The sequence below is a fragment of the Hemitrygon akajei genome, chromosome 21 (genome assembly GCF_048418815.1).
Source record: "Hemitrygon akajei chromosome 21, sHemAka1.3, whole genome shotgun sequence".
NCBI classification, from domain to species: Eukaryota; Metazoa; Chordata; class Chondrichthyes; order Myliobatiformes; family Dasyatidae; genus Hemitrygon; species Hemitrygon akajei.
In genome coordinates this window covers 44558951-44572984 of record NC_133144.1, presented here as the reverse complement: position 1 = coordinate 44572984, position 14034 = coordinate 44558951, and the positions used below count along the sequence as shown (strand labels likewise).

At 40.5% G+C, this 14034-nt stretch overlaps 1 protein-coding gene across 4 annotated transcripts in view; it reads left to right on the top strand.

Moving 5' to 3' along the window:
* ccser2a (coiled-coil serine-rich protein 2a) overlaps window positions 1-14034 on the top strand; it is a 636731-nt gene that overhangs the window by 70337 nt on the left and 552360 nt on the right. For all 4 annotated transcript variants that reach the window (XM_073025313.1, XM_073025314.1, XM_073025316.1 and 1 more), the window contains one exon: window positions 1055-1263. In XM_073025313.1, coding sequence (XP_072881414.1) covers window positions 1055-1263 — 209 coding nt within the window. The remainder of the gene's footprint in view (window positions 1-1054; window positions 1264-14034) is intronic.

Below are 14034 nucleotides of genomic sequence, written 5' to 3'. Positions count from 1 at the left end.
TATTTCTCTTTTATTAATGACACTACATGTTTTCCAAAGCGTTACTTTGCAGCAATACCTCTTCTATCTTTCTAATATTCTTTTAAACTGCATGGATAGAATTCATCCGTAAATTTGACTAGCTAATTTAACCTCTTTTAAATGTACTAATTTCAGTGCTCACCTAATGTCACACTGACCTTCTGAATATTAAAGCAAGATAATAGATTATTGTTTCTGTGTCATTCCTGTGGTTATCCATTATATTATCCTATGTATTCTTTAATGGCCTCATTCCCATTGCAACCTTTTTTAGTCATATCTGTCAAAAAGTTTTACGATCTTTTCCTTTCTTGACAATTTATAGTTTCTCTTTGATTTGTTAATTTTTATCTACCAAATCATGTGTTCAAATTTCATGCACTGCTTTGCAACCTATGCATTTAGTATTGCTGTCTCTTAATTTATTTCCATTTTCATTGATTTATCTATTCACATAAAAATTTCTCTTCATTACTGGGAAATGGCATCAACCTTCCCTACTTTTAAATGTGATATTTCTTGATATCTTCATCTTTTAATCTTATACTGATCCTTATTAAACTATTATCTGTAAATATTTGAATGGGCTATTCTAGTTGTATCCCAGCTAGTGTTGATTTAGCAAAACCTTGCAAGAATTATTAGTGTTGAGAGCTCCCTGCATTATTTACTTACTTACAGGATGTGTCTATCACTGATATGGCCAACATTTATTTCCTGTTCCTTGTCATCTTCTTAACCTGTGGCAGTTTTAAATGAATTCCTCTTGCTGCTGTCCATGATTTTATTCGTTGTCTAAATAAACTTATTGAAATTGTTCCTTGTGATGCAAACACCTTGTATAAGTTATTAATCTCTACTGTATCTCTTAAACGTGTTTGTCATAATACAAAGTTGAAATGCTGTCTTATTTTGGGTTATCTGGCTAAATAATTGACAATGCATATTTAAAAAAAACAATATTGGCAAGATGTTAACAGCTATTGTTCTCCTGTGTATTACAACAATTGTCCTTTTTTAATCTTTTGAGTAGATCATTGCAAAGATTTGGAGAGTTCCCAGACCACTGCCTCAGGTAATGACCTTGTGTCTTCAGATGCCAACTACGCAATGGGCTCTTCCTTTGAACTTTCTCCTTCCAGTAGTTCAGCTGGAACATACATGTGGGATGAAGAAGGCATGGAGGGACTTGGTACAGTCCAGCAGTGTGGCAGCCTTGAGTCTTCAGAGATGAACAGCCTGGTAAGATGACTCCTATTGCGTTTGTTGTATTTTGTTTGGACATAACAAGAAGTTGGCTTCAGAGTTGTACAAAAATACGTTTTCTTTAAAAAAAATGTTTTAAAATATTTTCATCGTTGAGGACAATAATATACTAGAATCACTGGTAATTAATTTTTTAAATGAAAAACGAATTATAATTTAAGTAGATTATTCTAAATGAATTTAAGGTTTGAAACGTAATAAAAGCCAACAGTGATGTGTGATAAAATATGGTTTTCTGATGCTGTTTGTAAGCATCCCCATGAAGATAAAGGAATAAAATGCTGAGCAATTTAAAAAGTAAAATGCGCTTTATTTCCCTATGACGTTCCTGTAATATTAATCTTGATAGTCAAATTGTATTGAGCAGCTGATTTGATGGCTGCAGAGAAGGGACATCATGTGGAGGAAATGAGTAACTGCATCTTCAAGTGGATTATAAACAGCAGGATTACAAAACGCTAGAAATGGGCCATTTAGTCTGATCCATCATTGTTCAATATTTAGTCTCCAACCATTTGTTTTAGTCTCATTTCTTGATGTTCTAGGCTTGCAGAAGTCTGTGAATGTAATTTAAAATAACTAATTGTGATACCGTCTGCTTTTGTGGGAAATAATTCTTGATTTTTATTACCGGTAACTAAATAAACAAATAGAAATTCTCTGAGGAACCTTATTTCACTGTGGAGCAATATAATATTTAGCTTTGTGTAATATTTAGGGTGCAACTACTGTAGAATTTCAATCTTGGTGAGATATTTGAAGCATATGTACTTTGAATATAAACATGGCAATATTTGTGTATTGTAAATGTGATCTGAAGATTTAATATGTGGAACACGGAGAATATTTTTGAAGCTTTAAGTCTTTGACGCTGCAAGAATACCAGCACAAAATTCCAGTAAATAAGGTATCTTAAAAGCAGTATTTGTCTAAAGATTGTCTAAGGAATTTATTCTGTAATCTGACATGTGACATTCAATGTAATTTGCGGAAATGGGGAGAGAAACCTTTGGAAAGCAAAGATAATGGCTGTCTTAAAAGTCATTAGTTTCGCAAGATTTAAAGAACTCAATCAGTTTATACACAGGAGTAGATCTCTTCCATTTGCACTTTACATGCCGTGTGCATTTTGCAAGACGTTCTTCTTTTCTGCTTGTAACTGATTTTTAATTACAGCTGTTAAGCATTACACATAAAATGATAAATTACCTTTTGCTAAGTTTGAGAGGTTTGACAGATGAGGCTTTATTTTTACAAAGTGATTTAGAAGAGGACTACAAAGCAGCAGCAGAATCAAATTTATATGGCAGTAGATATTGTGCATATCTATTTGAATTCAGGAGAATAACTTTTTATAGCACCTAAGGGGGCTATGGAGAGGTATACTGAATATATTCAAGATAGATTTGCAGAGGATTTTTGGATGTTATAGGAATCAAGTTAAGTTGGATTAGTTCAGGAAAGTGGAATTAAAATTAAAAAAAAAAATCAGATGCAATTTTGTTGATTGCAGCACAATGTCTTACTAGTTATTTCACAAATAAGATTTAAAAACAAGAGTAAACTATTTGAAATTAAACTGAAACCTTAAAGTTAAATAAGTCTGCAAAATGTTGACTTTTTTTAAAAAACAACATGCTTAGACTTGTATTTTTGCTACTTAATATCAGCTCAGTTGGAAAAAAATCAATGTGAAGAAAATGGTTAGTGGATCACAGATTGACCTATAAGAGACAACATTTTGAAGAACTATACTCAACTTTTTTTTTAAAAAAAGGTCATTATGATGGAACATGGAGTTAGCTTTTTGTTTTGTGCTTATTTGTGTAAACTACTGATTGCAGCTGGAATTTCCACATTGATTTTCCTGAATTCCATTCCAAATGTTAATAGGATTAACCAAGGTATTGCAGAAGTGTTTTGTTTAGAGTTTGGCAGAAGAGTTCTTCTGCTGAGTACATGGGCAGAAATACAAAGAATTGTGAGAATACTGAATGTTGTATTGGATCAAAACATTGAGTGACATATTTGTTTGATTAGGCATTGATTATTACATTGTAGAACCTTGAGCAAAGTATAAGCTTAATTTCTCTACCCTATTAGAATATTAATTCTTTAAAATACAAGTCAATAGCTTTGAATTTGACAGTTACTTAAGTTGTATATTGGCTTGTTGACATGGATATACCTACAGATATCTGAAAGAATCATTAAATTTATGTGAAACCGATTTAAGTTTATATCTAACATTTCCTAAGATAATTTAAGAGAATTCTATTATTTCATCTTATCTATGGAAGGGCAAACGTTCCAGACTTAATAAAGCTTATCTTCAAAAATCTAAAAAGGAAGGTGGTATGGCCTTGCCTAACTTCCGTTTATATTATTGGGCAGCTAATATTCGTTGTCTTACTTTTTGGTCCTTCTTTCATAATCAGTCTGACTGCCCAAAATGGGTGGCAATGGAGTTGAACTCCCGTAAGGATCTCTCCATTTCTGCACTTCTTGGATCCACACTTCCTTGTCACTTACCTAGACTAATTGTTAATCCTCTTATTAGACATACTCTGAGAATATGGGCTCAGTTCAGAAAATATAATGGCCGTCATGGTTTCTCTCTCTCTAGTCCTATTTTATACAATCATCTTTTCCTACCTTCTATGCAAGACTCAACATTTCATGATTGGTACAGAAAGGGCATTAGGTGCTTTGAAGATCTTTTCATAGATAATCGTTTTGAAGCTTTTCAACAACTACCTGTAAAGTTTAACCTACCTAATACTAATTTCTTTAGATATCTTTAAATTAGACATTTCATTAACCCTTTAATATCGAATTTTCCTGAGATGCCCAAGAAAAACATTGTGGACCTGTTTCTTTGTATTAATCCATTGGGTAAAGGTTTAATATCTACTATTCATGATAAGTTAGTGATCTTGAGGGGTGCCCCCTTCGATTAAAATTAGAACTGCCTGGGAGCATGATTTAAATATTTCTTTATCTGATGCGGTATGGGATTCAATTCTTAAGTCGGTTAACTCAACCTCTTTATGTGCTTGGCACTGCCTTTTGCAGTTTAAGGTTGTACATAGGGCTCATGTGTCTTAAGTATTTCTGTATTAAACTGCTAACATTTCTTAGCTTTAGTGCCAACAAGTATGCTAGATAAGTTGTCACATTTTGCCAAAAATGCTTTCTGTTGGACTCCAGATGCAGTCTATTAGGGCAGCACAAATTTGCTTCGCTCAGAACCTCTTTGCCTATTTAAATGGAACTTTTATAACTAGAAGGAACAAAGGTAATTTGTCTCTTTTAAAGCTGTCTTTGCTGTATTTGTGTATTTTAAGTAATTTTAAAAATTAAATAGCTTATAATTTATCAGTATTTTGACATTTTAAAAGACAATTTTTGAATGTTTCCAAAAGGCTCAAGGGCTCAAAGTTCTAACTCAATGTTAGAGAAGTGTATACAATATACATCCTGAAATGGTTTTTCTTCGCAAAACATCCATGAAAACAGAGAAGTGCCCCAAAGAATGAACGGCAGTTAAACATAAGAACCCCAAAGTACCCCCCAGCTCCTCCCTCCCGCATGTAAGTGGCAGCAAGGCATCATCTCCCTGAACAGTGCCGTCATTCCAATGGGCTTCAAGGCCTCCACCATCGTCTTCAGTGTCCTGCCTCAATGACTACCGTCCTGTTGCACTCACATCCATCATCATGAAGTGTTTCGAGAGGCTCGTCATGAGGCACATCAAGACCCTGCTGCCTCCCTCACTGGACCCCCTGCAGTTCGTGTATCGTACCAACCGCTCAATAGATGACACCATTGCCACCACCCTCCACCTGGCCCTCACTTATCTGGACAAAAAAGACACATGTTCGAATGCTGCTCATAGACTTCAGTTCAGCATTCAACACAATCATTCCTCAGCACCTGATTGGAAAGCTGAAACTGCTGGGCTTGAACACCTACCTCTGCAACTGGATCCTAGACTTCCTGACTGGGAGACTTCAGTCAGTACGGATCGAGAGCAGCATCTCCAACACCATCGTGCTAAGCACAGGGGCCCCCTAGGGCTGTGTGCTCAGTCCACTGTTGTTCACTCTGTTGACCCACGACTGTGCAGCAATACACAGTTCAAATCCCATCATTAAGTTCGCCAATGACCTGACCGTTGTGGGTCTCATCAGCAAGAATGATGAGTCAGCAAACAGAGGAGGTGCAGCGGTTAACAGACTGGTGCAGAACCAACAACCTGTCTCTGAATGTGAACAAAACAGAAGAAATGGTTGATGACTTCAGGAGAGCATGGAGCGGCCACTCTCCGCTGAACATTGATGGGTCCTCTGTTGAGATCGTTAAGAGCACCAAATTTCTTCGTGTTCACCTGGCGGAGAATCTCACCTGGTCCTTCAACACCAACTCTATAGCCAAGAAAGCCCAGCAGCGTCTCTACTTTCTGCGAAGGCTGGGAAAAGTCCATCTCCCACCCTCCATCCTCACCACATTCTACAGAGGATGTATCGAGAGCAACCTGAACAGCTGCCTCACTGCCTGGTTCGGGAATTGCACCATCTCGGATTGCAAGATCCTGCAGTGGATAGTGAGGTCAGCTGAGAAGATCATCGGGGTCTCTCTTCCCGCTATTACATTTACACCACACACTTCATCCACAAAGCTAACAGCATTGTGAAGGACCCCACACACCCCTCACACAAACTCTTCTCCCTCCTGCCATCTGGCAAAAGGTATTGAAGCATTTGGGCTCTCACGACCAGACTGTTCAACAGTTTCTTCCACCGAGCCATCAGACTCCTCGATACTCAGAGTCTAGACTGACATTATAATTTGTCCTCTACTGTGCCTATTGTCTTGTTTATTAATTATAGTACTGCCCTGCACTGTTTTGTGCACTTTATGCAGTCCTGTGCAGGTCTGTAGTCTAGTGTAGTTTTTATTTTGTTTTACGCAATCTAGTGTAGCCTTGTGCTGTCTCACATTGTCTAGTGTAGTTTTGTGTTGTTTCATGTAGCACCAGGGTCCTGGAGGAACATTGTTTCATTTTTATTGTGTACTGTACCGGTTGAAATGACAATAAAAGCAACTTGATGTCCCCCTCCTCCCCTGGCACAAAAAAGCGCACCTGCTGTTGAACACAGGTGTGAGCTAGGCGATAGCAAAGACACAAACCTTGAACCCCAATGACTATTGCATTTCATCCAGCATTCGACAAACCACAAGTTCTCTCTCTTCCTAATAAGGGAGAGGGAGGTGTCCCCCATTTTCACAGTCAGGCATTGTAAATACTTGGCCATCAATGACAAAAATGATGAAGTTGTCTGCTTACCATTTGTCAGTTTTCATGTATTGGGTTGGTAATAGCTTGCCCATGTCACTGAATGACATTGCACAAGTCATCAACACCATGGAGGGTGATATTCAAAGATTCAAAGTATATTTATTATCAAAGTATGTATGCAGTATGCAACCTTGAAATTCGTCTTCCCAAAGGCATCCATGAAACAAACACCTTGGAACCCGTTCCAAGGAAACACCCAACATACAAAAAAATAACAAATTGTGCAAATGACTAAAAAAACGAGTGAAAAGCACACAGAATATGGAACTTCAAACCACAGAGTCCTTGAAGCATTCTAGGAATGTTCAGTTTTGTTCAGTTCAATTTAGCGCTGTCGTTCATTGATTGCAGGCTGCAGATCTAATTTGCCCCAATCAAAATTGCATAAAGTAGCAATAGAAAAGGAGTAAGCAGAAACCAGAAACACACATAACGTGAATGGCAGAGTCCAATCTACAAACTGCATAGAATCTCTAATGAGAAATTGTGTATCTTGAGGTAGTTGGGGTGCTATTCTCTACAAATGTTAGCCAGCTGAATGATGGGAGGAAATATTAATCTTCATAAAATTGGTGCTGAGACACAAAAAAAAACTGCAGACTTAAAAAGTACCCACATAATTGTTCCACAGATCTCTCCACATGACAATATGCCCTGACATCTATGCGTTCATATTACTTACTATTCTAAGGGAAGTTTGACAGGATAATGTTTCAGGTTGAGATCCTTCATTGGGACATAAAGGGTCTCAGTCTGAAACTTTGACTGTTTCCATTTTCATAGATCCTGCCTGACCTGTTGATTTCTGTCAGCATTTTGTGTTGCTCTGGATTTCCACTATCTGGTGGACCTCTTGTGTTTATTACTGCTTTAAGTACAGGTGTATATTCTTCAAAATCTCTTGTAGAACTCTTCATGCGTGGCTTGCATTGGAATTCTATACCCTTTCTAAATGATTATTCTTATAAGTATAGACTTCAGAGATTTTTTTGGTAAGGATATCATTACTTGATATCCTTACCAGCAGGGAATGGGATGGGGTAAATTTAAAATTTCCCCAAGCAGTACAAAAGTTGCAAGCTGTATTTGTTTTGTTTCAGGATCAGTATAACAATACTCATTCAATCTTATCAGCAATGTAAAGTAGGATGGCAAAAATATAAATGGGTTATTATATATATATCTATTAGTACTGATGTAATTATCCGTTAACATGGACAACCATTTAATGTGCAGGTGCTCCTCTGTTTATAAGAGGGAAGTGTTCTGAGAAGTGTTCAAAACCCAATTCATTAATAAATTAGAAATGAACAGTTTAGGCAGCCTCACTGACTTGGTATGTGAATGAGTTTGCTTGTTGCTCCCAGCTCTGTTCGTCTTGGTTGTTGTGGCTCAGGGATGTGGGAGAGTGGAGATATGGAAATGCCTGTAGCACCTCAGCAACTGGCAACTCCATTCAGCAGGCCTCTGAAATGTTGATTTGAATGTATGCAAAGTCCATAAATTGGGTGTTCGTAACCTTGGGAGAACCTATACCTTGCAATATTGTGTTCTGCCATCTGGTGGCAAGAAATGGCATTGCTTCAGGAACTCTACTGTAATGATGATTCATATTTGTGGTGAATGAAACGTGCATCTTTGAAAGTTTTGAAATGTAATTGTGGTAGAGAAGCATTCTATACAAGCAATCTTTTTAACTTGCATTGGAAGTCTGGTCTGTTTTGCAATGTGTTGAAATATATGGTAGCTGCAAATCCATCTGGAATAAATTACAGAACCAGGACATTTGACCCATCAAATTTGTCCTGACTCTAAGCAAGTGCAATTCAGCTAATCCCATTTCTATGTCCTCTCACTTTCTTTCCTTTCAATTACTTACCCAGTTCCCTCTTAATACAGTAATTAAATTTGCCTCCACAGTTTTAGTCCAACCATTCAGAAGAGTCAGAATCAGGTTTATTATCACTGGCATGTGTCGTAAAATTTGTTAACTTAGCAGCAGCAGTTCAATGCAATACAGAGTATAGAAGGAAAAAAATAAATAAGTAAATCAGACCACAAGTTATGGAAGTGGAAGCAGACCTTCTTCCTCTTCATGGACACCATGCTCTGGATCTCTTTATTGCTAACTGCCGACGGAACATCAACCGTCTCAACTTCACCACACCTTGTCTAATTCCAACCTCACTCCTTTTGAATGCTCTGCTCTCCACTCCCTCCGCACCAATCCTAACCTTACCATAAAACCCGCTGATAAGGGGGGGCGCTGTTGTAGTTTGGCGTTCTGACCTCTCCCTTGCCGAGGCACAGCGACAACTTGCTGATACCTCCTCTTATTTACCCCTCGATCATGACCCCGCTAAGGAGCACCAGGCCATTGTCTCCCACACCATCTCAAACCTTATCAGCTCTGGGGATCTCCCATCCACTGCCACCAACCTCATAGTTCCCACACCCCGCACTTCCCGTTTCTACCTCCAATCCAAGATCCACAAACCTGCTTGTCCAGGTAGACCCATAGTCTCAGCTTGCTCCTGCCCCACCCAACTCAATTCTGCATTCCGTGACACTGTTTTATCCCCCCTTGTTCAATCCCTTCCCACCTGTGTTCATGACACTTCTCACACTTTGAATTTTTTCAATAATTTTAAGTTCCCTGGCCCCCACTGCCTTATTTTCACCATGGATGTCCAGTCTCTATATACCTCCATCCCCCACCAGGAAAGTCTTAAAGCTCTCCGCTTCTTTTTGGATTCCAGACCCAACCAGTTCCCCTCTATCACCACTCTCCTTTGTCTTGCAGAATTGGTCCTTGCTCTTAATAATTTCTCCTTTGGCTCCTCCCACTTCCTCCAAACTAAAGGTGTAGCCATGGGCACCTGCATGGGTCCCAACTATGCCTGCCTTTCTGTTGGCTTTGTGGAACCGTCCATGTTCCAAGCCTATACTGGTATCCATTCCCCACTTTCCCTTCGCTACATTGACGACTGTATTGGCACTGCTTCCTGCACACATGCTGAGCTCATTGACTTCATTAACATTGCCTCCAATTTTCACCCTGCCCTCAAATTTACCTGGTCCAGTTCCAATACCTCCTTCCCCTTTCTTGATCTTTCTGTCTCTATCTCTGGAGACAGCTTATCCACTGATGTCTACTATATGTCTCACAGCTACCTGGACTATTCCCCTGCCCACCGTCTCTTGCAAAAGTCCCATCCCCTTCTTGCAATTCCTCCGTCTCTACCGCATCTGTTCTCACGATGAGGCTTTTCATTCCAGGACAAAGGAGATGTCTTCCTTTTTTAAAGAAAGAGGCTTCCCTTACTCCACCATCAACTCTGCTTTCAAACGCATCTCTCCCATTTCACGCACATCTGCTCTCACCCCATCCTCCCGCCACCCCACTAGGGATAGGGTTTCCCTTGTCCTCACCTATCACCCCACCAGCCTCCGGGTCCAACATATAATTCTCCGTAACTTCCGCCACTTCCAACGGGATCCCACCACCAAACACATCTTTCCCTCCCCTCCCTTTCTGCTTTCAGCTGGTATCGCTCCCTACATGACTGCCTTGTCATTTCGTAGCCCCCATCCCTTCCCACCGATCTCCCTCCTGGCACTTATCCTTGTAAGCGGAACAAGTGCTACACCTGCCCTTACACTTCCTCCCTCACTACCATTCAGGGCCTCAGACAGTCCTTCCAGGTGAGGCAACACTTCACCTGTGAGTCAGCTGGTGTGATATACTGTGTCCGGTGCTCCTGGTGCGGCCTTCTATATATTGGTGAGACCTGACGCAGACTGGGAGACCGTTTTGCTGAACACCCATGCTCTGTCTGCCAGAAAAAGCAGGATCTCCCAGTGGTCACGCATTTTAATTCCACATCCCATTCCCATTCTGATATGTCAATCCATGGCTTCCTCCACTGTCAAGAGGAAGCCACACTCAGGTTGGAGGAACAACACCTTATATTCCGTCTGGGTAGCCTCCAACCTGATGGCATGAACATTGATTTCTTCAACTTCCGTTAATGCCCCTCCTTCCTTTCTTACCCCATCCCTTATTTATCTATTATTTCCCCTCTTTTTCCCCTCTCTTTTTTCTCTCTGTCCCTCTCTCAATCACTCCTTGCCTGCTCTCCATCTTCCTCTGGAGCTCCCCTCCCCCTTTCTTTCTCCCTAGGCCCTCCATCCCATGATCCTCTCCCTTCTCTAGCTCTGTATCCCTTTTGCCAATCAACTTCCCAGCTCTTGGCTTCATCCTTCCCCCTCCTGTCATTTCGGATATCCCCCTCCCCCTCCCACTTTCAAATCTCTGAATATCTCTTTTGTCTGTTAGTCCTGATGAAGGGTCTCGACCCGAAATGTCGACTGTACTTCTTCCTATAGATGCTGCCTGGCCTGCTGCGTTCCACCAGCATTTTGTGTGTGTTGCTTGAATTTCCAGCATCTGCAGAGTTCCTCGTGTTTGCATAGCAGATCATTCAATCATGAGCTGATCCAATTCTTCCAGTGATCCCCACTCCCCTGCCTTCTCCCCATACTCTTTGATGCCCTGGCTAATCAAGAACCAATCTATCTCTGCCTTAAGTACACCCAATGACTTGGCCTCCACAGCCGCTCATGGTAACAAATTCCACAGGTTTACCACTCCCTGACTAAAGTAATTTCTCCACATCTCTGTTCTGAATCCTGAAGTTATGCAGTCTTGTCCTAGACTTCCCTACCATGGGTAATAACTTTGCCATATCTAATCTGTTCAGGTCTTCTAACATTAGGAATGTTTCTAAGAGATTCCCCCCTCCCATTCTCCTGAACTCCAGGGAATACAGCACAAGAGCTGCCAGATGTTCCTCATACAGTAACCCTTTCATTCCTGGAATTATTCTTGTGAATCTTCTCTGAACCTTCTCCAATGTCAGTATATCCTTTCTGAAATAAACTGCACACCATACTCCAAGTGTGGTCTCACGAGTGCCTTATAAAGCCTCAACATCACATCCCTGCTCTTATATTCTGTACCTCTAGAAATGAATGGCCAACATTGCATTCACCTTCTTTACCACTGACTCAACCTGGAGGTTAACCTTTAAGGTATCTTGCATAAGGACTCCCAAGTCCCTTTGCATCTCTGCATTTTGAATTCTCTCCCCATCTAAATAATAGTCTGCCCATTTATTTCTTCCACTAAAGTGCATGACCATACACTTAACAACATTGTATTTCATTTGCTACTTCCTTGCCCATTCCCCTAAGCTATCTAAGTCTCTCTGTAGGCTCTCTGTTTCCTCCACCTATCTTTCTATCATTAGCAAATTTAGCCTCAAATCCATAAATCCCATGTCCAAATCATTTATGTACATCATAGAAAGCAGTGGTCCCAACACTAACCCCTGTGGAACTCTACTGGTAACCGGCAGTCAGCCCTTTATTCTCACTCTCTATTTTCTGCCGATCAGCCAATGCTCCACCCATGCTAGTAACTTCCCTGTAATACCATGGGCTCTTATCTTACTAAGCAGCCACACATACGGCATCTTGTCAAAGACCTTTTGAAAATCCAAGTACACCACATCTATTGCATCTCCTTTGTTTACCCTGCTTGTAATTTCCTCAAAAAATTGCAGTAGGTTAGTGAGGCAGGATTTTCCTTTAAGGAAACCATGCTGGCTTTGGCCTATCTTGTCATGTGCCTCCAGGTAGTCTGTAATCTCATCCCTAACAATCGATTCCAACAACTTCCCAACCACTGATGTCAGGCTAACAAGTCTGTAGTTTCCTTTCTGCTGCCTCCCACCCTTCTTAAATAGCGGAGTAACAGTTGCAATTTTCCAGTCATCTGATATAATGCCAGAATCTATTGAGTCTTGAAAGATCATTGTTAATGCCTCTGCAATCTCTCCAGCTGCTTCCTTCAGAACCCAAGGGTGCATTCCATCAGGTCCAGGTGATTTATCCACCCTCAGACCACTAAGCTTCCTGAGTACCTTCTCAGTCGTAATTTTCACTGCAGAAACCTCACTTCCCTGAGGCTCTTGAATGTCCAGTACACTGCAGATGTCTTCCACTGTGAAGGCTGATGCAAAATACACCTTCAGTTCCTCTGCCATCTCTGCGTCTCTCATTACAATATCTCCAGCGTCATTTTCTATTGGTCCTATACCTACCTTCAACTCTCTTTTACACTTTATATACTTAAAAAAAGCTTTTAGTATCTTCTTTGATATTAGTTGCCAGCTTCCTTTCATAATTCATCTTTTTTCATTTCTGATGACCACCTTATTTGTCTTCTGCATGTTTTTAAAAGCTTCCCAATTCTCTACCTTCCCACTAGTTTTGGCTTCCTTGTATGCCCTCTCTTTTGCTTTTACTTTGGCTCTGACTTCACTTGTCAGCCACGGTAGTGTCCTTCTTCCATTTGAAAATTACTTATTTGGAATATATCTGTCTTGCACTTCCCACATTCTACAAGTTCTCTCTCTTGAGGTCCAGTACTAATCTGGTTTTCCCAATCCACTTCCATGTTAAAATCCCCAATGATTATCATGACATTACCCTTGTGACATGCCTTTTCTATCTCCTGCTGTAATTTGTAATCCACATCCCGGCTGTTGTTTGGAGATCTCTATACAACTGCCATTAGGGTCCTTTTACCTTTGCCATTTCTTAATCAACTCTACACCTTCTGAGCCTATGTCATCTCTTTCTATTTCTTATACACAGGGCCACATCACACCCTCTGTCTACTAACCTATCTTTCTGATACACTGTATATCCTTGAACATTCAGCTCCCAATGGCATCCATCCTTTAGCCAAATTTCAGAGATGGCCACAATGTCATACTTGCCAATCTGTAGCAGCATTTTAAGATCGTCCATTTTATTTCTTATTGCTGCGTGCTTTCAAATATAACACTTCAAGTCCAGTCTGTGTTGCTTTCTGTTTTACCTGCACCACACCTCTATTGCCCTGTACCTCATCCCACTGGCTGTGATTATGCCTCATCTCTTGCCTGTCCTTTCTATCATCTCTGTTGCCTGTTACTTTTGATTTATTTCTGTTTTCCCCTTCCTCAGCCCTATCACGGTGGTTCCCATCCTCCCAAATTAGTTTAAACCCTCCCTAACAACTCTGCTAAACCTGCCTGATAGGATATTTGACCCCTTTGGGTTCAGGTGCAACAAATCCTTTTTGTGTAGGTCGTGCCTCCCCCAGAAGAGACCCCAATAATCCAGGATACTGAAGCCCTGCCCCCTACACCAGTCTCTCAGCCACACATTGCTCGACCATGCTTTTCTTGCGCTCTCTAGCACATGACAGAGGCAGCAATCCTGAGATTACTACCCTGGAAGTCCTGCTTTTCAGTTTCCTACCTAACTCCCTC